Below are 22,909 nucleotides of genomic sequence, written 5' to 3' on the forward strand. Positions count from 1 at the left end.
TTAACAAAAGATTAAGTAGACAGTGGCTGGTTTCAGAAGATCATACTTTGACTTAATATGCCAAAGGAGAAACAAGTGTTGTGCTTGCACAACTTCTTTCTATCCCAGCATATTAGAAATAATCCTGGACATCTTCAGCTAACCAGTTGCCTGTTTTTTTTGTCAAACTGGTTAGTACAGACCAGGAATTCAAACTTTTTTTCAAACTGTATTCCAATATTTTGACTAATTCTAGATTAGTGGTTCCCAAACTTTGGTCCTCCAGATGTTTTGGATTTCAGCTTCCAGAATTCATGACTGTTGGCAAAGTTAGCTGGGGATTCTGGGAGTTTAAGTACAAAACAACTTGGCCAAAGTTTGGGAACCATTGTTCTAGATCTCACTTTTGAACTATAGTATCTCAGTGTAGATGTAACAGAAATTTTGATACAGTGCACTAAAGTAGCATTGAAATAGGGCAAGAATAGTATAAGGGGGAAAAAGGGAAAAACAAAGCAAAATCTTACAGTCACACATCTAAAACATTCCACAGAACATTACAAACAACAGAACAGATTATTTGTATATAATGTGCCCTAAAAACCCCCCACCCCACCCCTGCACCAAAGGAGTAGATGTATACATGATATTTTAGAGAGCAGGAGTGGATACACCCAAGAATCCAAAGGCCACTTTGGTCCTTCTCCCCCACACTCCTACCCCCCAAATGTGACTGCATTTTTGCAAAACCAGAAATGACTATAAGTTCACTCTTCAGTTTTAGTTTGTTTTGATAAAAATACAGTAACATTGGAAATATGCCCTCCAACAAAACATGTTCAAGCTTTCTAGGAGAATCCTTGCTCCTCTCAGAAACAGTAGTACCAGTTTTTCTGATTTGCATTCCAGTGGGAGAAGATCTGAGGGGATGACTAAAGGCTGTACTGATGCTTTGAGAGAATCACATGCTGCCTAAGACTTGTGTAATTTAGAAAGTAGAGAATCTACCACTATTAAGTGGCCAAAATAATCTCTCTCTACAATGTGAAATAATAAGGACTATAAACAATAGTGGTAACAATAGTAGGCCATGACAGAAAAGATGTAATCTAAAAATATAACTACAAATCACAAAAGATGTTCATCTAGCAAATTAGCTGATGGAATGATTTAAATCTGAAACATACCATCATATGTCCCACTTTCTAGCAAGGCTCCACTTTCTTCCAGAGCCTTAAACTGTTCAACAGGAATAAAATTATAGTCCACCCCAGGGACCTCCCCATCTCTGGGAGCTCTTGTAGTGCCTGTGGGGGGGAAAAGAAAGGAAGGGGGAGAAGATCTGTAAAGTTTTTTCAGCACTGCTAGTTTACAAAACACTGTCTGACTTGGCAGAGAAGCAATCTAATGCTGCATACAAAGAGGCTGCCATTTCAGCAAGATCATAATCAGAACATTCTCAATCACAAGCACTCCAGAATGTGAAACTAGGGCAATAAATAATGTAGCAATAAGGTATTTTAACAAAAGAACACTCATGAATTTATGAAACCTATGGCTACAAAATGCGTGCAAAAGGGTTATTTAAATTTTTGTTTACATTAAAATACACTGCTCTGTCTGTAAAAAGCCAAACCAAACCCCACAACCTTCCTTGAACAGGCATAGCCAAGAAGGTAACCCTAAAAGGCCTGATATATTTGTATTCAAATCTTGGTCCGTTTTAGAAAATGTGCAATAGATCAATATCAGCTAAATAATATATGTAAGGTAAAGAAAAAGACTTTAAATCTTTTTTACATATATAGTTGAAACATTAACAATTGAAAAGAAATGTTCAAACACAGTGATACATCACAGAAAACAATTACACCCCAGCAAACTTCATCCTATAAACAGATTCAGAATTTTCTGAGGGGCAAAGCAGACCAGCCAACAAAGTCAGCTTCCAGCCAGCTTGGGGGCATGGCATGCAGGTGATGCATGCCCCCAAGATGCCCGGAAACTGGCTTCACTCCATCCAGCTGCTGAAATGTGGGCCGGCTTTCAGGCGTGCTGGTGGTGCAGCAGTTACACATCGCAGGAAAAGCCGTAAAGCTGGGGCAGGAAAAGCCAGCTTTTTGCTGCCGCAAGAAGGACCAGCAATTTGCCACTTCTTTTTGTGCCAGCAAAAAGGCAGATTGGAGCTGCAGTGTGCGGTTGCTGTGGCTCCGGTCCAGCTTTCTCAGGGGCGGCTTCCAGCCGCCCGTTCAAGGTGGTCAGTTCCACCCTTAAGATAGGAGCTATCACTTTAGTAATAACAAAAGTGCTATAACATTGTCTTTTAGCCCACTCTGTCATTTCCTGACTGAATGCTGTCTCTTGTGTGTATTGTGCACTCTGCAAGAGAGGGCTCTGTCTCAGATTCTACCATCTTCTGTAGCATGTGCAAGCAGCTAGTCCATCTTTGAAAATACATGAGTACAAAAAACAGATCATTCTTCCATGATTTATAGTCTATCTGTATTCTGAATTTTATATTAAACAAATAGGGTCACACAACAAAACGATGCATTGTGGAATAAACTGCAATTACCTGCAATGTAATCTTCTCTCAGCACAGGTCTACAGCCTACACTGCAAAGTTGTTTCTTTTTGCATATTATTCTTTACTTCTTCCCAGCAATTTAGAATTTAACAAAATATATCCAAAATCTGTTTGCATGTGACAGCACTTTTTAAAAACAGATCCCCAAAATAAATGGTAGAGATAATAATAAAAAACCCACAACCCTTTGGTTAATGAATAAATTATTCAAAACCTGGCTTCTCCAAACCTTGGACTATGTTGACCTTGATTCTTGTTGCTTCCCTTGACTCAGACTGCTTGATGAAAGTCTTTCTCATAACTGACTTCCACAGGCAAGGATGCTTTCTAGTTGCTGGTAATTTACTGTCTCTGCCTGCATTATCAGTTAATGGTTCCCTCCCAGCCTGCCTTTGTAAATGTTTGGTGAATCAGGACAGTGGGATAAAAATTACATAAATAAACATGGAACCTGAACAGAAGAAATGCAAGTAATTAACTACTGGCACACGTACTAATAAGTTACCATGTTATTTTAAGGAGAGATTATCTTTATAATTAAAATTACCAAGTTAAACACCTAATCATCATCTAATTTATTTCTTTCTTTAGAATAAAATCCATTTTTCCTTGGGGGGTTTTCTTGGTATTTTACTTTGATTTTGGTATTTCAGAAGCGCTATCTACTGTATCTAGGGCAGACCTGAACAATTTTGGATGAAATATTCATTATATAACCTTTCCCATTTCTGACCTATCATCAGTTATGGGTCTCTTCCAATCGGTGTTAATTATTCCTATCATATTTCTCTGATCAAGAAGTGCTCATCTCACACACAAACATTCTTCATTACTGCCAATGAGTCTGAGAAGTGACACAGATAACTACAATGCCATCAGGACCCTCTACAGACAGACTACTCAGTTATATAAACTTGTACTCAGTAATCCCAATATACCTCTCCCCCCACCCCCCAACATTGTAGTTTGGGGAAAACTGCCTTCCCTTTCATGTTTTGACATGCTTTTCACCTGCATCTATTAAATACAAAGCCTTTTGATGTCAGATTTCAAAACCATGGGAAAAGTATTTCAAGAATAACCTTAAACACAGCCTGGAGGTTTTTCCAGCTCAATGAACTAACTTAGAATGTTCAAATAAAGTTAGGCTTCCAAAATACAACACACTGGAGATACTGTTATTCTGTGATTTATATCTGTATATGTTTACTTCTTCCAAACCCTAATATTTATTTTTACTATTCTGTTTATTCTCTTACAATTGTTTTCTTTTTCTACAGATGGTCACATTATGAATACAAATTAAAATAACAATTCGTTGTTTCACTCTAAGCAGAAACAACAAAACAGATCTAAAATAAGCTAAAATATAATATTGGAAAAAACTATAGTGTTCAGTAAAGTTGAAGGTAGTAGGAAAATAGGAAGACCACACTACAGATGGGTTGATTCAGTCAAAGAGGCCACAGCCCTGAGTTTGAAAGGCCTGAGCAGGGAGTTGATGTCTAGGACTCTTGGAGGTCTCTCATTCATAGGATCACCCATGAAAGATTTAATCAAGAAATATTTAATCTACCCTAACCATATGGTCAGATTGCAATACACTATGTGTTAAAAGCATAAAAGTAAATTCATGCCAGGATTTTCTCCTTTAATACTAAACATACATATGGGAAGACTGCAGCATTCAGAAATTAAGATTGGGCAGTGAAAACAAACACCACAGTATAATCTGAGGCAACAGGTAGACAAAATCTGAATGCTTTAAAATTTTCAGCCTATCTTTAAACAGATGTCTTATAGTCCTTTTGACATTCCACACGATTTGGATCAGACTTCGGATATTCAAACAAAATTTAAGCCGACTTTATAGTGGCCTCCAAGCTTTAAAATTAATCTTCCATTTAAAAGAATTTCAGGGGAAATAAACTTTGGGAAAACAATTCTTGAGGAGTCCAGGAAGCACATTTCACACTCAATATTGCATGTAAATTTCATATATACATGCTGACAAAACCTTCCTTCCTCTTGGTTTTCAAATCCAATAGTATTCATTTTAATGTGTTTCTTTTCTTTTTAGTGTATAAGCAATATGTAATTATGGGCTACAAAATTAATTAAAAATAAAAACTGCTGGTTACCAAGCTAGAATGAAAGAAAAAAAGAGCACAATGCAATGTCAATGCCACAAATAATCTCTAATTTGAGAGGCAATTTCTTGTCTTTTCTGATTAACAGGGTCTCACCAAAAAGCAACAGCATTTTCAAAATGTTCCATAATGTCACACTTATGTATGAGAAGCCTTTCCAACACTATTATTGCCATGTTTTGTGGAAATATTATTGAAGCTTATCTCCTGTTTTCATTAAATATCTGGAAATGTTTTGTTAAATTTTCTTCTCCTACAACACCCGAGGTTTACGTAGGATAATAACTACAACATAATGAAATGAAATGTTTAAAATGAAATATTGTTTCATTTCAAAATGTGTTATACAGTTTTATCTTTTTAAAATATATTTTATTCTTTTAATAGCTATCTATTTTAGCATTGTAACAATATAATTTCCTTTTAATCCACTTCTTTTCTACGTTTTTAATTGTATTGTTCTTTTAATATTGTGAACCCTCTCTGAGTCCCAGTTCAGGGAAAAGAGCATGATACAAATAGAATAATAATAATAATAATAATAATAATAATAATAATATACATATTTTTCCATACTACAATCTTTGGCTGCAGCTTTTTCTTTTTATTACTGGCAGGCACTAAGAGTCTCATTAGTTTCTCCTGAAAAGATGAAGGATGGAACAACATATTTTAAAAACTAGATTGAACGCAGCTACATTAATTGGATGTGCTAATTTTCTGAATACAGGAGTATTAAAAGGTAAAAGTCCCCAACAATACATACATTATGAAGTGTCACATAAACATACAATTACTTTTGCTCCTGACACACACATTAATAGAAATGCTTATCACAGAAATGCTTATGCTCTGCAACTATAGTCAAAGTTTAAGAAACACTAAGCAACCAGCCACACAAAGGACACCTCAATTCAGATGTGCCAGATTCTTTTTTCAAGAGTAGCATTACAGGATTTCGGTTGACTTCAGCTTCCTATATTACTCTTTATTCACAATGGTTTGATCATGCTCCATTTGCTTACAAGTTAAGCTATCTAATCTTTAAATCTTCCAAACAATGTGCTGTAATTTTTAAAAGTATTTCAAAGCCTATGACATAAAAGTAAAGAGATTTATTTGAAAATGTACCTGTTTTGAATAGCAACAGTATATTTATATAATTTATTAGAATCATAATTTTTAATGTTTTCTAAACCTGATGATGCAGACACATACCCAGTGTCTTAAGTAGTTGGTCTTCATACAGCTAATAAAAAACTAAGCAGAGGAACAATTAAAGCAAAATCTAGTCTTTCTAAGCAACATCCAGTAAATTTTGGCACCAGACTTCAACTTTCAGCCCTATATTCATTCCTCACTGGCAGTAATAACTGAATTATCCCCTATGCACTTACCAAGTTTGTGCTTAATAATAAAATCTGCACATTCCTACTTTATTAAAATCCATTCACAATCCAGATAGGAAAATGAAAGAATTTGCTTAGATTTACAAGTTTATATGGTAGAACACATGAACAAATACCCACCCATCTGAACTTTCTTCCTAGAACCTTTAAGTTAAAACTGCTTTCTTGCCATTACTCCCATTTCTTCTTCAGTTCATTTATTCAGCTTATTTTTAGTGAAAGCTCTTTAACAGATATCATATTATCTGTTTTATTTTAAATTGAAAAATAAATATTAAATATTTTGTAGGGCTTTTTTCACAAACTGCTATCAACTTTGGAAAAGCTTTACACAAGTATCCTGAATGTTTTCCTCATCTGTCATTTTGTTTCATAATTCTGATCAAGCTGACTGCTACCTATGACAATAAATAGTAGCAGTTACTTGTGTAGTTCAAAAACCAGGTCATTCCTGAAACAAAAATGTGCCTGACAAAGGTTACTGCCTAACAATAGCCAGCAAGAAAGACCAAGCCACACCTCCAATGGACTACAGAGTGTGAGGTTCACCTTACATTTTTCAGTTACTGACAAACGGGACTTGGGGAAAGAGATTTCCAGTTACAGGCAGGATCATTTTTATCCTTTCAGAATGCAAGCAAGATTTAACTAGTATATAATATTCATTACTTATGAATTTCATTTCAGATATCTTTTATTTAGCCAAATGAGTCATGTCAGCATATTAAACACTTACATGGGATGGTTCTCAAGTAGAGATTATCTCTGATCACCTGTTGTAGTTTATGATCAATCGAACCTTTCTGGAACTGCAGGCTTAGGTAGTGACGCAAATCTTTGTTAATGACTTTACCTGTAAAAAGAATAGAGTGTCATGCAATACTGTAATCTGCTATATGACAGGCAAGTTATAATCCACTACTTTCCAGTACCTTTATTCTCTACCAGATTCCTGAAATATAAGATGGTTGCAAACAGAAAAGTTATGTTGCTTAAGAATGATACAGATTTTGTATATAAGACATACAGCTAATTGTTTACCCAATTAGTTCATCATATGCAAATCATCATCATCATCATCTTGCTGTTTATTATATGTCTACCAACTATCTACGACTCTTCTCTTCCACTATTACTTCACCATTATTCTTCACCGGGAGGCCGGCAGACCCTGCACTGGGGAAGCCCTTCCCAGGGGAGACCCTTCACCCGTGAACTTGGGGTCCTCTGCCATAGCCCACCACCGAGAGGAGGGAGAAGGCAGGGAAGAGGGAGCAGGGAGGAGGAGAAGGAGAAAAAACTGACCGCTTCGGCGAAAGAGGAAGGAACGACTTCGCTGGCTGAAGGAGTTGACCTGCTCGGAGCGTAGGCAGGAACAAGACTGAGGCCCAGAGGGGTTAGTCCCTCCCTTTATAGGGGCCGGTCTTTTTTTGTCCCTGCCTACAGGAGCAAATGGGAGGTACATAACCCAGATTACAGGAGGACAGGACCCTCTCTGCTGGGAAATATGGACAACTGTTTTATCAGACGACTCAAGTAGAACACAGGAAGATAATTTTATCCAGAGCACCAATCACTTTAATTGCAGTTTGGCACCTGTTTATTCCATATATTGCGAATAGTCTATACTGGCCTGCTCCACACCTTATGATTCACTTTTGGAGACATATCTTTAACTCTTCTAAATAATCTATGTATTGCTTACGGCCTATTTTTCTGATGCTGTTTGCTGCGCCCCACCTCACGTTTTGTTGTATCTAATTCTCAACAGAAGTTTGTTTTCATTTGTACATGGTGGAAGTTTACATTCAGCAATTCTTAACCAAAATGCCTAATTGCTCCAAGATTACATAAACATAAATGTTGTTCAGGGGTTCACAGTATCACAGGGACATTAGATATATTCTAGTCCTACAACCCATTGCTCAACACATAATTTGTGATATAAGATGCAACTACATTGAGGCTGGCAACTATATGAGGTTCTGCTTGAATACCCTACGGTCCACTAGTTTGTCAAATCATTTTTAAAGCAATCCAATTTTGTGGCCATCACTACAACTTGTGATAGTGAATTCCAGAGTTTACACTGTAAAATGAATCATAGTTATTCAAATTACAAATGAACCCTAATCTATGGAGTATTGCTGTATGGAGTGTTCCTGTTCAGTGTTCCAGTTACCATATCATCCAGGATACTCAATTCTATTCTTCCTTCCACCCAGTTTTCAAATTTCTGCTCCCAATAAGTTTGCATCTTGTGATCAGTGTATATGTCCAATCCTCATTTAGAGTTTTGAGGGGGGCACCATTAGTTTCTTCATTCCTAAAGATTTTTAGGCTTCCCCCAAAGCCTGCTGAATGCTTCCTCTTGTGTATAAGTCATGCTTTTTTGCCTAGGTAAGCAATTCAGTTTCAGAGTGAATATTGAAAATAGAGTGTATGATTAATTTGCCACCAACACAACATAATCTATCAAACCATGTCAAAAATGTCTCCAAGAAGTACATACATAAAATCTGACCATTATTCTGCACTGATCAGCCTAAAGTAATTATCCTGTATTTTACTCTATTGAGAAATTATTTGGGGTCAAATGTATGATAGCAAAATCTGCTCAGGGGAAGCAAAAAAGTTGTTCAGGACATCAAAGGGATGACCCACTTGTTTTCCCTCGCCAACTCTAGTGATTTAAAAGTGTGTTGAAGTGCTAATTCCAACAATTATCCTCCCTGAGATCAATGGAAGCTGTGTTATTTAAAACAAGTTTCATTCAGTAGATCTAACACTGGATTTAACAAGAAGTTTTTTTCAAAAATGCAGGGCTAGAATAAGAACATGTCAATTTCATATTCCTAGATTATACAAATTACATATAACCCATTCTCTTTTACACAGCTTGTTTCGCTTTGCTTAAATTTAATACAGGTACTTGAAACAGATAGACACATTATCTGTACCCTCTAACATTTGGGCCAAGATGATAGATACTTTTTGAACACCATAAATGAACATTAGCTATGGCCCGTTACAGACAGGCGTAATAGTACGGATGCCCCTAACCCTAGTACAGATCGAGTCCGTGCAAAATGGCGGCACCCATTCCACACAGGGGCCGCCATTGCTATGTCACCACCACGCCAAACGAGGCAGCGCAGTTGTGACGTACTGGCGCTGTGCCAGGGCGCATAGAGCGCCCTTTCCGCGGCACCAGAAGGAGCTCCGAAACAGAGCTCCTTCCGGGATTTGCGTCACTGGTGCAGCTTTTAGACGGCTACGCCAGCGACGCAAGGCAGAAAGGGGCTAAGCGGCCCCTTTCTGCTTGTCCTCGCTGCTGTCAGGTGTCCTTGGGACATGAAACCCTGACACCCCTTTCCAGGCTGTGGGGAAGCGGCCTTTTGCTGCTTCCCCACGGCCTGGAAAACAGCGAATTGGGGTCCTAGAGGCTGCTGTTCTGGCAGCTGAGGCCCCAATCCGTCAGGGAAAGGAGCGCCTACAGGCCGCCCCAAAGGGGCGGTCTGTAACGCGCCATAGTTATGCTGCATCCCATGCTGTACAAACAACCACAAAACATATGCCACGGTCTTGAGCTCACCAATTGTACAATGATCAATTATCCTATCTACCAAGTCAAAATGAGAGGGGATCTGCATGTATGCATACAGAATGACTGGGTGCACTAGGGAGTCTACTTAAGCCACATCTGGGCAAGCATAATCACTTACAGACTGTTCTTATGCCTAATATAATGCTTAAACAGGATTCTAGTCTGGACATGCTGCCTCTAATCTACCACCAAGAGTCTTAAGACTGGAAGAAACCAAGTTCTTTTAGTTTAATCATTATCTCAGTGATCCTCCATGCACTAAACATAATAGTGTGTGTGTGTGTGTGTGTGTGTGTGTGTGTGTGTGTGTGTGTCAGTACAAAACCATTAGATGACCATTTCTAGAAGTTACAATTCCAGTAAAGCAAAGCAATCAAGATGGCCCAAAATAAGGATCAACCAAAATCTTTCATCACAAAGACACCAAGGAATCAGGTTTTGTCTAGGATCCCATGTCTCTTCTGGCACAAAGCACAATGTCAGGGACAATATCTTCTTCTCATCTCCCACATCATGGGGGGGGGGGGGGGGGGCTGGCAAATGTGATATTATTCTTGTGGGAAACAGACCTATGTAAAGACACAACTTAGCCAACAACCCTCTAACACTTTCTCCAACTTGCAGTTGGAGAGAGAGCCAATATTTTGACATTACTTCAAAAAAGGGGCAGGACACTCACTATGGTGAGTAAACTGTAGTCATAGAAAAGGGCAGAGAAAGAAGCTTGCCATTTGATTTGCAGGGGGGGGGGGGTTTCCTAATTTCAAATGCTGTTGTTGTCATTGTGTGCGTCTAAGTCATTTTTGGCTTATGGTGACCCTAAGACAAACCTATCATAGATTTTTCTTGGCAGTTATCTTCACAGGGGGCTTGCCATTGCCATCCTCTGAGACTAAAAGAGTGTGTCTTATCTGAGAACACCCAGTGGGGTTTTATGCTTGAGGGGGGAATTGAACCCTGATTTCCAGAGTTATAGTCCAATGCTCAAAGCACTACACCATGTTGACTCAATTTCAAATATTCTAGACATATTCTGACCTGAAAGAAAAACCGTTTTGTTATTTGTTGTCAAATCAATTTGAACATTTCCATTCAACCAGTCCAGCAAGCCCGCAGTCTTGGTTTTATCTTTGATTCTTCTCTGTCGTGTATCCCTCAGATCCAGACCACAGCCAAGGCTTGTAGATTCTTTTTGTACAATATTGCCAAAATCCGACCATATGTCTCCGCCTCTACTGCCAAGATCCTGGTCCATGCCCTTGTGATCTCACGACTTGATTACTGTAACGTCCTCCTGGCTGGCCTTCCTCTTTCTCACCTCCGTCCTTTAATCTCTGTCCAGCATTCAGCTGCACGCATTATCACTTCCACCCACCGCTCTGACCACATCTCTTCTGTGTTGGCATCCCTTCACTGGCTCCCCCTCCCTTTCTGCATTCAGTATAAGCTCCTGCTGTCGACATTTAAAGCCCTCCATGGACTGGCCCCTCCTTACTTATCAGACCTTCTTTCTCCTCACCTTCCCACTCGGGCCCTCCGTTCTGGTAGTCAAGGTCTGCTGTCTCAGCCCAGGATTTCCTCTGCCCCATCCCGGATTCGCCCCTTTTCACTTGCTGCCCCTCACTCCTGGAACCTTCTTCCCCTACAAGCAAGAGCCATCACTTCTTTAACCAGCTTCAAAACAGAGTTGAAAACCATCCTGTTCAGAGAAGCCTTCCCAGGCATTGCATAATTGTCGCTTACTATTTGATGTTCTTTTGGTGCCTGTTTATCAAACCATTTCCTGTATTGCTATGTACTGTATATGTATTATCCTACTTGAGAGTATGTATTTTCCCTGGAAGAAGATTAACCATCCATTATGAAGCCAAGCCCTCCCTCCAGTCCATCTGCCTTGGTCCAGGCCTCGGAGGTAGAGAGGAACTGCTGGACCTCTTACCCTTTCCCTCCACCACTCCCTTCTCCTTCTGTGTCATGTCTTTTTAGATTGTAAGCCCGAGGGCAGGGAACGTCTAACTAAAAAGATGGTATGTACAGCGCTGTGTAAATTTACAGCGGTTCAGAAATAAAGGTTAATAATAATAATAATAATAATAATAATAATAATAATAACAACAACAACTTATGGCTAAACTATGAATGACGTATCTCCAAGAGCCCCAAACATCTATAGTCCGGCTCAAAACAGGCTCACTCGCAATACTTCTCTAAGTTTACTGAAATCTGCTCTCCTAAAGTCTAGAATGTGTGTCTGACTATGTCTGGCTTCTCCTTTCCACTGTATAACAAACTCCAGGAGAACATGGTCACTTCCACCTAATGATCCCACCACTTGCACCCCATTAACCAAGTCATATTTGCTGGTTAGGATCAGATCTAAAATAGCTGACTCCCTTGTTGCCTCTTCCACCTTTTGGACAATGAAACTGTCTGCAAGGCAAGTGAGGAATTTGCTAGACCTTGAGGATTTGGCTGAGTTTGACTTCCAGCAAATATCAGGGTAGTTGAAGTCACCCATCACTACTACATCCCTCCTTTCTGAGTGTGTAGTCATCTGTTCTAAAAAGGCGTCATCCAATTCCTCCATCTGACTTGGGGGTCTGTAGTAGACTCCCACCATAACATCCTTGTTGTTTCCCTCCCCTTTAATTTTTATCCAGGTGCTCTCCATCTGGCTGCCAGTATTGATGTCCTGGATCTCTTCACTGGTGTAAATGTCCCTGACATATAGTGATATTCCTCCTCCATTCTTGTTTGGCCTGTTTCTCTTGAAAAGTTTATATCCCTCTATTTCTACATTCCAATCATGAGACTCATCCCACCAGGTTTCAGTGATTATAGCATTTTTGCTTTGTTGTACTAGGAGTTCGAGTTCATCTTGCTTATTTCCCATGCTCTGTGCATTAGTGTAGAGACATTGCAGACCATGGGTCCCTTTTACTTGCTGCCTGTGCAAGTTTTTTTGCATCCCACTGTTGGGTCCATTAAATAAGTGTAACAAACACCTTTAAAGCTCACAATCTGATAAAGCCAAACAGGCCATTTAAAAACAGACAAGAAACTTCAAATTCCATTTTTATAAATGATTACAAATTACAAAGCACATTTGAACTCCATTGACAATACTGGTTTTGAAATCTGTGGTACTGACACCTAGTGACATATTTCAAGTCAGAATTGTATCTCTACAAACTTGTACAGCTTTGATTTTCATCCTCTATCAGCATTTATGAGCATAATATTTCTTTTTGAATGCTGGTAATGTCAAGTACTGGCAGAAGCTCTGATAGGCCCAAGTTTTTCATAATACAGTGCACCCGTGTCATACGGAAAAAAGCTTCCCGCATCCTGGAAGGAGTAATGGGGTGTGCCGTGGGCATGAGCCCCATTGCTTTTTATGGGGCTTGAGCTTACACGCTTTTTCTCTTACATGGGGGGGGGGGGAGGATCCGGAACAGATCCCCGCCTAAAAGAAGGGCCCACTGTATGTTTTTACAGTCCATATAAGACAGGATGTTAAGTCTGAAAGATGGAGCCATCAAGGTTATAATATATAATACAGCCCTCAAGAAAAATATTTTGTTAAATGTGGGCCCTATATGGTGGGTGAAGTTAGGGCGCAGTACCCACATGCTCAATGCCCAAACTCTGCCCCTAGGGCACCATTTTGGCACTCACCAGTCTACATGGCACATGACATCATGGCATGACTCTGGTGCTGTATCTACATTATTCAGCACTGAAGAGACGTCATAAAGCGGTGCCACCGCAGCTATGGCACCCTTTGGAGAGTGCAAAAAGAAGCTGCTAAAGGGGTGGCTGCATGCCGCTCATCTGTACAGCCCCTGCATCTGCTTTTTAGAGGTTAACTTCTGTATCACACAAAGTATGCACACAAGTATTCCATTACAGAAGTCCTACCAAGTATCATTAACAAACCTGTCGTCTCAACAGAAAACTACTGGCTCCCAGCAAACACACAAGTGAAACCTTATGTATTACTCTTCTCATCTTTTTGACAGAGGAGTACAAAGCAATCTATTGTTGCCTGTCATCCTCCCAAAAAACACTTTAGCTAGGGTTGAATGAACTTTGGAATTTAAAATGGAGAAATTCAACAAAACATCAAATTCTTACATTGAATTGTTTTAAATGTGGTATGCTTAAATTAACAATACCATACAAAGTACAGAGCAGCTGCAGTGGAATGATGCAGAAAACAACTCACAGCAGCTTTATAAATCAAAAGATCTTAAAACTTCAGACAAATATTTAGACCATTCTGTGTAAACTATTACAAAAGAAAGGTAAACATTTCTTCATGAAAACTATTTCTAGTACATAAGTAAAATTTCTAAACAGAAACCAACTTGAATCCAGAGCTGTAAAGCATAGGCCAGCTAGGCTATCTGGGCAGCAATGTATTTTTTAATGAAAAAATATAAAAAAGAAATTTTGAACCAGAGAAAAACAGGCTGCTTACTTGTAACTTTTTGAACTTTTTGAGTGGCCATCTGTGAACTTGCACAAAAGGAGGGTCCATATACAATATTTACAAAATTTTAGAGCTGAGCAAGGAGGTTTTGGCAGCCACCCCACCCCTTTTACTGTGTATGTCAGTAATATTACCCTCCATTTATGTCAGCTGGAAGATAATAATAAACACAGTAGTACAAAGAAAGGTGTTCCCTTGAGGGAATGTGAGAGAGGTTGTGAGAATTCACAGATGATAACCTGAAGAACTAAAGTAACAGATAAACAATCTATATAAAAAAAACCTGGTAGTGTTACCTATACAGCACATTAGGTTTCTCCAGATGCAACAATACAGAGGCTTCTTGCAAAATTCAATGTTCTCTGTCTACAAAAGGGGTGGGTAGCCTCATCCAGACTGGATCTCAAGGAAAGTTACTTTTTCTGTTGCTACTGAAGTTAAAATTTTATTGGCTGGATTTTATAACTCTGCCTCCCAGAACTCACATCGTCAAAGAAAGGAGTGGGCTCTGCCTGAATTGATATTGATCTTAACTGAGAAAAACAAAAACAGTATCTTAACAATATGTAAGCCTGTGATTCTAATATAGTCATTTTGTTTCTTTTCTTCTATGATTTTTAACACCTTTGCCTGATGAAGAAGCTAGTGGAGCTTCAAAAACTTGCATAATGTATTTTTTGCATTTCTGGTTGATCCAATAAAAGTAGCATAGTTTGTTTTGGGGAGTTTTCTGGATTTTAGAAGTTATTGTAGGTATGCAGCCTGTTTTTCTTCTTTGTGATCTCTGTGACTCATAAAATGGGATATCGTAAAGAGCTAACCTGTGAGGAGGCCAACAGATATTAAAGGAAGAGTGGTGATATGTTCTAACTCAGCTAGAACACACAGCTTGTCAGGATCTTATATCCAAACTATAATGACATTAATCTACTGTCACTTCTATTCTATTACAGAGCCCTGGTGGCACAGTGGTTAAATGCTAGTTCTGCAGCCATTCACAGCCACAAGGTTGTAAGTCTGATCCCAGGGACTCGAAGATTCACTCAGTCTTGCATCCTTACATAGGTTGCTAAAACAAGTACCCAGCTTGTTGGGGGCAATTAGCTTACACATTGTAAACCACTTAGGGAGTGCTTAAAGTACACTGATAAGCAGTACAGAAATGTACCTGCTATTGCTATTCTATTTGAATGAGACCCTCTCCAGCAAGTTCTGTTTATCCAGTGGAGACAGGGGAGGATACTAAAGGAGCGAATGCTTGACATAAATTTGGTCCCTAGGCATAGATGATACTTGCTGGTATCTGGGTCCAAAAGCTCAAGGAACCATTTCTCAAGAAACCTCATGTGTGGAACAAGGGATGACTATTGAAGCCATGAGGATTAGCAAGATGTGTGTATGATTTTTTTTTGGGGGGGGGGGTAATGACCTTTTAAAAGACAAAATGTGATCCTTTGTAAAATCAAGGGAACTTCTTTTGGGAGAAGGGATCTCCTCCACTTGTTGGACTGAAGTGAACACCAATGAAGCTGATTGATTGTCTGAGAATCAGATGAGTTTGCTTTAAGATTAAAGAATGCAAAGAGGGAAGCATGACATTGAGATCTCTTCAAAGTCAGGACTGGATTGGAGCTAGTATCAATCAGTAAGGCAATGACTCTCAGGCTATAGAGTCCACTATCACTGCCATACACTTGGACTTGGTAAAGACTCATGGAATGGACTGAATAAATTAAGAACTTTGAATCTGAACTGTTTGCCATCTGCAGCTAAACTTAAGAAATGTCAATAGATAAACACTGTGGTAAACTAATATGCATAGTATAAGCAGGAGCATCTCAAAAATATTTGCTCGGTTTAAGAATGTTTCAATTTTTTACACAAGCACAGGAAGACCCCATCTGTAGAAGTGACAAATACAGTGGACCCTTGTTATACGCTGGGGTTTGGTTCCAAGATCCCCCGTGTATAACAAAATCCGTGTATGCTCAAGTCCCATTAAATATAATGACATAGCAAAATGGTGTCCCTTATAAAAAATGGAAAATCAAGGTAAATTTATACTTTTTTGGAACATTTTCAAACCATGTATGCTTGAATCCGTGTATAAAAAAAATCAGTGTATAAGAAGGGCCGACTGTACCAACCACAAAGAAAAACACAGATTTTCAAGAATAAGTGTAGGCAAGAATTTGTGATCTGGTTCTATTTGAGAAAAATAAGGTGAAATTATAAATGATGTATTTTTCTTGGATGTCAAATGTGTCACATGAAACTCTTCAGCCACATTTTCTATAAATCTTTAATGACCCTTGTATTCATTTTCTCGCTTTAAAGGAGAAGGTCCCCTGTCTTTTCTTCATTACTGGGCCTCCTTCCTATTCCCCCTCCTTTCCTCCAAACTCTGTTGGTCATTCTTTCTTCCTCTTATCTTGCCCTCTCTTCCCTCCAGCCTCTGTAACTGGACTTTTTCTTTTCTCTTCCTATCTTCTTTTGTCTCCCCACCCAACTGTAGCCTGTCCAGTCCTTCTTCCAACCTTGGGCTTATCTCTGTCTTTGTTTATAGACATTTGATCTTACATAAGCATACTGTATGTACAAACGCAACAGAGCTCAATAAGGGCTTATCTCAACTAAAGATACTTAGTATTTGCTTTTTCTCAGAATAGAATAAATACACATCTACTAACCCCATCCTTAACTAACTACTTCCTGTATCAATGCTTTGTTCCTTTCAGACTCTGTCCAATAAATGTCCAAGGCACAATGTAAAACAAGATATATTTTAAAGCTTTAAAAAAAACAAATAAAGACAATTTTGAAAGCCAATTTTAAAAATCAAAGGCTAATCAGCATAATGTAACTTTGGACGCTCACCAGAAAGGATGCAGCCAGCCTGATTTCTCTTGAGAAGATGTGTGATAGTTGATGTGCTGCTACTGAAAAACCCTGTCTTGTGTACTCATTAACCTAACCTCTCAGGATGATGAGATGCATAACAGAACCTCTGGTGAAGATCTCTAGTTCAGCAAAAGAAATCACCACTAAGCATGACAACATTTGTTACTGAGTAGGCATACCTGGGATGAGCCAAGTATCCCTTCAAATCATCAACAGCAGTCAACAACAGAGTTAGATGAAGAGGGGTGGGAAAACAACATAAGGAAGAAGGGAAGCTCAACTATGGAGATTTGGGGGGGGGGGGAGTAGGGGGAGAGAGAAAAAAAGTAAGGAAGGAAGGAAGGAAGGAAGGAAGGAAGGAAGGAAGGAAGAAACTTCTTACTCAGGTGGATGTAAAATTCCCAACTTTTACATGGTTGCTCTTACATGTTTACTGAAAAACTTCTCTTACACGTTAACTAGCTATCAATGTTAACATTTGGTCAAACAGTTCATCCATTTATCAAAGATAAAAAAATGATTGTGTTTCATAGAATCACAGAGTTGGAAGTGGCCTCCTGGGCTGCTAGTCCAACCCCCTGCTCAATGCAGGATCTCTGGCTAAAGCATCCCTAGCAGGTAGCTGTGCAGCCTCTTTCTGAAAAAACACCCAGAGAAGACCTTGCTACCTCTCTAGGCAATTGGTTCAACTATTAAAACCACTCTTACTGTCAAGGGGTCCCTTCTAATATTCAATCAAAACAAATTCTCCTGTAATGTAAAACCACTAGACCTGGTCCTACACTCTGGTGCAACAGAGAACAGTCCTGCAGTATTTAAAGAGTGGAATCATGTCACCCTCCAGTATTAACCAAGCTGAACATGCCCTAGCCCCTCATATGTTTTGTCCTCCATAGATCTTCTTACCCTTGTTGCCCTTCTCTGATTCTGGTTCAACTTCATATGCTTCTGTATAGATGATACTGTCTATATCTTTATATTGTTTATATCCTTTCAAATAGATAGTTCTAGGGTATTTTGCTAGATCAGATGCAATTTGTACGTTTTTCATCTCTATGTGCACCAAATAAAGCAAAAAGGAATATATCACTTTAGATAATATTATTTTCTTTGTTGGAAATCAAAAATATTAATCTATTTCCAAACACTATGCTTACTAGAAGGATCCATTCTCTAAGGATAATTCAAGAGTACAACAAAATAATATAATCCTAAAGGAAAAAAGAAAAGCAGACATTGAAAGGGGGGGGGGGAAATAAAACATCAGAAACCATCTTAAGAGAATGACAAACTAATTAACTCCTTAAAGAGACTTTAAACAAGTTTTGGAATATATTCTCATGCAAGAACGGTTTCTGTCTTTTCAATACAGGGCACAATTTTTGTATAATCCAACATCATAAACATTACATTAGATGGAATAACTTCATACCCACGAGTGGGGATAGCAAGGTGAGTGGTAAAACTGATCTTTTCAAGATCATAACAATATATTCCAATAGTTTGTGTTATCCTACATGGAATTATAATTTGGAAGAAAGCTGTCCACAAGTGACCTTAAAAAACTCTTCTCACTTCTCTCCAAGGAGATGGGGGGGGGGTGTGTTATCTCTCCAGTAAAACCAGTTTTCGACAATGTTTCTAACATTACACAGGGGGGGAAATGGGAGGCAGGGTGCTTCCTTAAGGCCCATGTTCCAGACTTTCAGGTGTTGGGCAATACATTGCAAATTATTATGCATTTCAGCTTGTATGCTTTAGCTACCATCCTAATGCAGTTTAAATCATAATATGTACAAATTATATACCATCAAAGTACACTAAAAGACACATGGACAGACTTGTGTGTGTCTCTTTTGTTGATTATTGTTCTAGGACAATACAGCCTCCATGTCCCATCCTCCCCGTTTTTTCTATACTGTTTCTATTTCCTTGGTAGCCAAATGTGAGACTTCTCCAGCAAACTCTTACCCCGAGGATAGTGTCTGAGGATAGTGTGTGAGAGATAGTGAGATATGTGTTTTTGTAATTTAAACTTCCAACTTCTGGTTCCAAACTTACCTGAAAGGGTTGTAAAAAGCTAATTTTAAGGGATGAATGTGATATATTTACTCAAACATTACATAATGGATGAGATAAACAATATTGAAATGAGCTATTCCTGACAGAGAAACACATCATAACTGTTGGGGGTGGGTGGGTGACCTAAAGCAGTACTAAGAACCTGATACCACAACTATTATTTCTCTAAGGACATAAGAAACTCAATATAGTCAGATCAATATCATTTATCAATGCATTCTGTTTCAGGACAACCAGTTGCAAGTACATTAAAAGAACCTGCAAGAAGCCCAGCAGCAGGCTATTATATAATGCCTTATCCTTGTGCTACACATAAATTATGTATTGATCCTTTCACTCTTTTAGCTATTTGATGTCCTGCAGCAGAATACGAGAACACTACTGCTGGTATACATGTTTGTTCTTCAATCACCTTGCCTCATTTCTAATTTCATTCCAAAAAGATTAGCAGTTTATTTTATTAATAAAATATATATCTGCCTCTTTTTTTCCAAAGCAGACAGCTTACAAAAATACAAGTTAAAGTAACACTGCAACAATACAGGTTTAAAATAACATTGTAAGTCCACATAAATCAGAAATATACAGAAGCAATAAAATAACAACCTTAAGTTTATTTACTCTTTAAAAATTACCTGAAGTGCCTGCTACAAAATGGGCACCACTGGGTACAGACACAAATGTCTTAAGGGTGTTGTGCCATTATCTTGGTGCAACCAAAAGGAACGACTCTTTTTCTCCAATCAACTGCCAGTGGTGAAACCAGAGGGAGAGCATTAAATAGGTTCATATGGAAGCAAGCACCTCCTGTGATATATCATTCATAAACTATTTAGGATTTTACAGAGCTTGATCTGAGCATGGAAATCAATGAAGCTGGGACTAAATCATTTTAATATACTCTGTCCTGCTGGCTAAAAATAACAGTTTGCTTTGTTGCATTCCAAATCAACTTAAAATTTCCAGATTGTCTTCAAGGGCAAACACACATGTGGTGTTATAGAACCATCCCATCGAAATTAGGAAATGCCAGGTGGAACTTGTAGAAGGTACTTTCAGCCATTGCTACCACCTGCACTTCAAGAGCTGTATCTAGAAGTACCCCTCATATACCTGTTTCAGGGAAGTGGCAAGCCCATGAAAAACAGGCTGAATAACCCCCTCCAGGATGATCACTGTTTTATCTGTATTAAGTGTCTGCTTGTTACACTCAACCATTCCAAGATGACATTCAAACACTATCTCTCCTGGAAGAGATAAGAGAAATAAAAGTGAGAAGTAGATACCATGATGTTTATCACACTATACTCTTAAAGTGCTACTATTCCACTTTGACTCCTCTAGCTGCCTCCTGTTGCATTCTGGGATTGGCAGTTTTAAGGAGGGGTATTTAGAATTCTCAGGCAGAGTGCCTGAGAATTCTAAATACCTCTCCTTAAAACTGCCAATCCCAGAATGCAACAGGAGGCAGCTAGAGGAGTCAAAGTGGAATAGTAGCATTTTAAGAGTATAGTGTGATAAACATCCATCATTCACAAATCTGAATGGGTTCTATACATATATTAAAGAAACTGTCCCCAAATTATGTCTAAGATTAGTAGCTAAAGATTATTTGCTACTAGCCAGCAAAAATTAGAAACAGGAATTCTGAATAGCAAGTGCATTTTCCATTGTACTCATCAGGTAGTAATCTTCTACTTCCACAGAATTAAATAAAACCAGGGGTTTAAAAGGTTGAGTGACAGTCTTCCTCTGTCTGCCAAAGCAATCCAGTCAAGATTTTTCATCCTGCCTTACAGCAGTTCCGTATCATTACAGGTTATATTTTGCTTGTTCATTTCTTTTTGAAGTAGAAAATAAAAAAGAGAAAGACCAGGGAAAACATATGAGGGCTGAGGGAAAAAGGAGATCTGAAATTGTCATATAACTTTACATCGTCAATCAAGTTACAAAGAAATCTTTGTTTTTCTTGGGGAAAACTCTTTGGTGCTGAAACCAAAACTAGCAAACCAGCTCAGAAGGGTATCTTGGCTGATGGTACCAAAACCAGCTGAGAGATCCAAAAGAATCAGAAGCATCATGTTTTCTGTGCCCAGAGAGCCAAAAGAATCAACAGCATCATGTTTTCTGTGCCCAGTGCAATAGTCATCAAAGGAGAGATTGTCATGTTTTTAGATAAATAAATGCCAAAATCTAGAGTTGGCCAGCCATCAACTCCTGAATGTAAAAATGAAATCTTACTATCAGTTATTTAGATGATGATGATGATGATGATGATGATGATGATGATGATGATGATGATGATACAGTTGTCCCTCTTTGTTTGCAGACTTCCCGTTCATGGTTTTGAGTTTTCACAGATGGCAAGCCAGGGGGGACAAAATGGCACATGCACCCAAGTCTTGCTGTGATCAACTACTAGTCAACTGCTATGAAAGCAGCTGAAACATTTATAGGATCAATTTTTAAAGTATAGAAAAACTAGGCCTAAATTATGCTTAGCACATTAGATAAACAAAATTTAAACAATGGGGAGTTTTACTGAAAATACTACAGTAAGCACACCACCATCGTTAACATAGCAGATATCACTAAAATATTTCAAGTGTAACAGCTATTATACCTGAAGACAAACATAAAGGCAATTTGTCAGTTGTTTAGATATACAAATGAGATAAATATAAGGCTTCACATATGATGCTTACAGTCATATCTTTCAATTTACTAGCAAATGAAAAATGCAACAATGTAATTTCACAGGATAGCAGCTTGTCTGTCTCTATTATAGAATCATAAAATCATAGCATCATAGAGATGGAAGAGACCGCAAGGGCCATCCAGTCAAACCCCCTGTGATGCAGGAAATCCAAATCAAAGCATCCCCAACAGATGGCCATCCAGCCTCTGTTTAAAGACCTCCAAGGAGGGAGATTCCACTACACTTCGAAGGAGTGTGTTCCACTGTCGGACAGCCCTTACTGTCAGGAAGTTCCTCCTAATGTTGAGGTGGAATCTCTTTTGCTGTAGCTTGCATCCATTGTTCCGGGTCCTAGCCTCTGGAGCAGCAGAAAACAAGCTTGTTCCCTCCTCAATATGACATCCCTTCAAGTATTTAAACAGGGCTATCACATCACTTCTTAACCTTCTCTTCTCCAGGATAAACATCCCCAGCTCCCTAAGTCCCTCGTAGGGCATGGCTTCCAGACCCTTCACCATTTTCGTTGCTCTCCTTTGGACATGCTCCAGTTTCTCCACATCCTTTTTAAATTGTTGTGCCCAGAACTGGACACAATATTCCAGGTGGAGCCTGATCAGAGCAGAATATAATGGCACTATTACTTCCCTTGATCTAGACACTTTCCTTTTATTGATGCAGCCTAAAATTGCATTGGCCTTTTTAGCTGCTGCGTCACACTGTTGACTTATGTTCAACTTGTGGTCTACTTGGACTCCCAGATCCCTTTCACATGTAGTTTCATTCAGCCAGGTGTCCCCCATCCTATATCTGTTCATTTCATTTTTCCATCTTAAGTGCCGTACCTTACATTTCTCCGTGTTGAATTTCATTTTGTTAGCCTTGGCCTAGCTTTCTAGTCTATTCAGGTCATCTTGAATTTTGATCCTGTCCTCTGGGGTATTAGCTACTCCCCCTAGTTTGGTGTCATCTGCAAATTTGATAAGTATGCCCCCAATTTTGTC

The 22,909-nt window shown here is 38.8% G+C and overlaps 1 protein-coding gene across 6 annotated transcripts in view; it reads right to left on the bottom strand.

Moving 5' to 3' along the window:
• Nucleotides 1-22,909, bottom strand: part of MAGI3 (membrane associated guanylate kinase, WW and PDZ domain containing 3) — a 188,840-nt gene that overhangs the window by 100,266 nt on the left and 65,665 nt on the right. For 5 of the 6 annotated variants that reach the window (XM_089514387.1, XM_089514386.1, XM_089514385.1 and 2 more), the window contains exons 2-3: nucleotides 6,862-6,978; nucleotides 1,167-1,286 (exon numbers count right to left, since the gene is read on the bottom strand). In XM_089514387.1, coding sequence (XP_089370513.1) covers nucleotides 1,167-1,286; nucleotides 6,862-6,978 — 237 coding nt within the window. Of the gene's footprint in view, nucleotides 1-1,166; nucleotides 1,287-2,795; nucleotides 2,933-6,861; nucleotides 6,979-22,909 lie in introns of those variants that run through there. The other variant, XM_089514388.1, reaches the window with a different exon arrangement.

The sequence above is a fragment of the Sceloporus occidentalis genome, unplaced genomic scaffold (genome assembly GCF_023333645.1).
Source record: "Sceloporus occidentalis isolate IW3139 unplaced genomic scaffold, rSceOcc1.0.p SCAF_3, whole genome shotgun sequence".
Classification (NCBI taxonomy): domain Eukaryota; kingdom Metazoa; phylum Chordata; class Lepidosauria; order Squamata; family Phrynosomatidae; genus Sceloporus; species Sceloporus occidentalis.